At 39.2% G+C, this 2,444-nt stretch overlaps 1 protein-coding gene across 1 annotated transcript in view; it reads right to left on the reverse strand.

The window, feature by feature from the left end:
• Positions 1-2,077, reverse strand: part of CSUI_003407 (alpha beta hydrolase fold domain-containing protein) — a 4,985-nt gene extending 2,908 nt beyond the window's left edge. The window contains exons 1-2 of the mRNA XM_068063605.1: positions 1,916-2,077; positions 30-123 (exon numbers count right to left, since the gene is read on the reverse strand). Of these exons, the coding sequence (XP_067924419.1) occupies positions 30-123; positions 1,916-1,939 (118 nt within the window). The 5' untranslated portion in view covers positions 1,940-2,077. The remainder of the gene's footprint in view (positions 1-29; positions 124-1,915) is intronic.
• Positions 2,078-2,444: the final 367 nt, after the last annotated feature.

A 2,444-nucleotide genomic window follows, 5' to 3' on the forward strand; every position in this document is an offset into this window, starting at 1 on the left:
TGAATTAACTTTGTATGTATGTAGTTTACCTATATAAGTTGGCGGGAAAAGCTTGAGAAGGGCATTTGGAGTATCAAAAGGCTTCTGTCGCCAGTCATCTGTCGAACCTACGGACGTACTATACTACACAGAGAGAGAGAAAACACATACACATATATATAGACATACATACATACACATATATAGATATATATAGACATACATACATATGCATATATAGATAGAGAGATAGAGAGAGCTGAGACATATGAGAGATACTACCCCGTGTCGCTGAGATAAAGAGTGAAGCAAGGCATTATCCTTCTCAAAGGTATAGACGATGGCCTCCCTTCCTTCATGTATCTAGATCAGAATATCTATCTCTCCATATACATACACATGTGCACGTCTATCTACGTAGAGATACAAAGACGTCTACATACACAGAAGACCGAGGAGACGCATCCCCTCTACCAATGTACACACATGGAAAGAAAGAGAGAACGTATCTATGTATGTACGAAGATATGTATATGTATGTAGATGCATGTAGATGTATGTGATCTTCTTAGACAGGTCGACGGCTTGCTTAAAGAAATGAGGAAGAAGAAGAAGGAGGCAGACGCCTCCCCGTCATCTAAAGATAAAGACACACATATATAGATCAATCAATGAATAATCGATAGATACAGAGACAGATAGATAGAGAGATAGAACGATAATTAGATAGATAGATACATAGATAGATAGAGACAGGGATACACACAGACGGATAGACAGATAGATAGATCGGTATAAGAGAGAGAGAGATGAGAAGAGGATATATTTATGTGTGTATAAGTAACGAACGCAACAAGATGGATGAAGAAGGGGAGAAGGAGAGGAAGGCCCCCTCTTTTGCCTTACAAGGAGGGAGAACCATATATCTCTCTTCAAGTAAAATAGAGAACCCTCTCTACAAGACACAAAGAAAGAAAGAAAGAAAGCCTCCCTCTCTCTTCTCTTCTCAAGCCGTCTCCGCTTGATTTAAATCTTCGAATCAAACGTGTCACTCCGTCATAAGTATCAATATGTAAGGATGAATGTCTACGCATGTGTACATATACATATATGTATGTATATGCGTGTATATACATATATATATATATATGTAGGCACGTATGTGTACCTATGCGTGAGTATATGTATGTATATATATGTGTGTATATGTATGTATGTATACATGTATGTATCTCCGTATGTATGTATGTGAGATACACGTATGGATATGCATATATGTATGTACACCCTGCACTTCCAAATAGACAAGGAAGGATAATAGGTGCAAGTAGGTCTAGTAGGAGTAGTGCTTATGCACCTAAGGCTGTGTGTGTCTAGCAGAAAAGCATACAGAGGCAATCTAAAGAATATCTAGAGAGAGAGAGAGACGAAGATCTATATGGACATACCCCTATATACACAACAAGGGAAAACAGACAAATATATAGATATAGATATATATAGATATATATATGGAGACATAGAAATCCTTCTAGATCTAGGCATCTCTCTAGAGAGAAACCTCTCAAATCTGCGCAGCTGTTTCATCGTATGAAGGGTCTTGAGTAAACCGAGACTGCTTTGTCTCTCTCTGTATGTCTAGCTAGCTATATGACTAACTATGTACAAAGGTATACATAGGGTATCTCTATAGGTCGCACCTGACCACTCAGGCCTCCATGCTTATCGCATGCACCGTGTAAAATGAGAGCCTAAAATAGATGAAAGAGATCAGTACACACACACGCCGAATGACTATATATATCACATACATATAGATATATATACAGCACTTGGATCTATCTGTGTATATCCATCCATGCACCTATCTAGTCTATATACATATCTTACGTCTCTCTACGTGTATGTCTCTGTATGCATGGAGATAGCTTCTTACGTGATATGGGAGCGTGTAGCGCATCCTCTACATAGAGAAGGATAGATTAGGGTGAGAGACTTCACGTGATGGACCCAAGGAAACTCGTCGGCTCTTCTTAAAGCTTCTCCCATCACACTCGTAGCCAAACTCCCTCCTCCGCTATCTCCTATCAAAGATATTCTAGCACCAAAGAAAAAAAAAGGAAAAAGAGAGTGACAAAGACAGACAGAAATGGAAAGCATGCAGGTGGATCTGGAGGGTTTATGAAGAGATTCTTAGATATGAGTTACTCCTCTCTCTCTCATAGATGTGTATGTATCATGGGCGTACAGATAGATAGATAGATACAGAGATAGAGAGATAGATTAGCGAGAGAGAGAGATGGATGGTATGATGTGTATAGGGTGAGGGGCGTATGAGAAAGAAAGGAATGTCTATTAGCGAAGACAGAGAGATCGACGTGCAAAACATGAAGAAGTATAGAGGAGTGTCTCTCTTATGATCGATAGTCTTTTCTTCTTCTTTTTCGGCCTTCTAACGGATCTTG

Source organism: Cystoisospora suis, assembly GCF_002600585.1.
Source record: "Cystoisospora suis strain Wien I chromosome Unknown contig_1513, whole genome shotgun sequence".
In the NCBI taxonomy this organism is placed as follows: Eukaryota; Apicomplexa; class Conoidasida; order Eucoccidiorida; family Sarcocystidae; genus Cystoisospora; species Cystoisospora suis.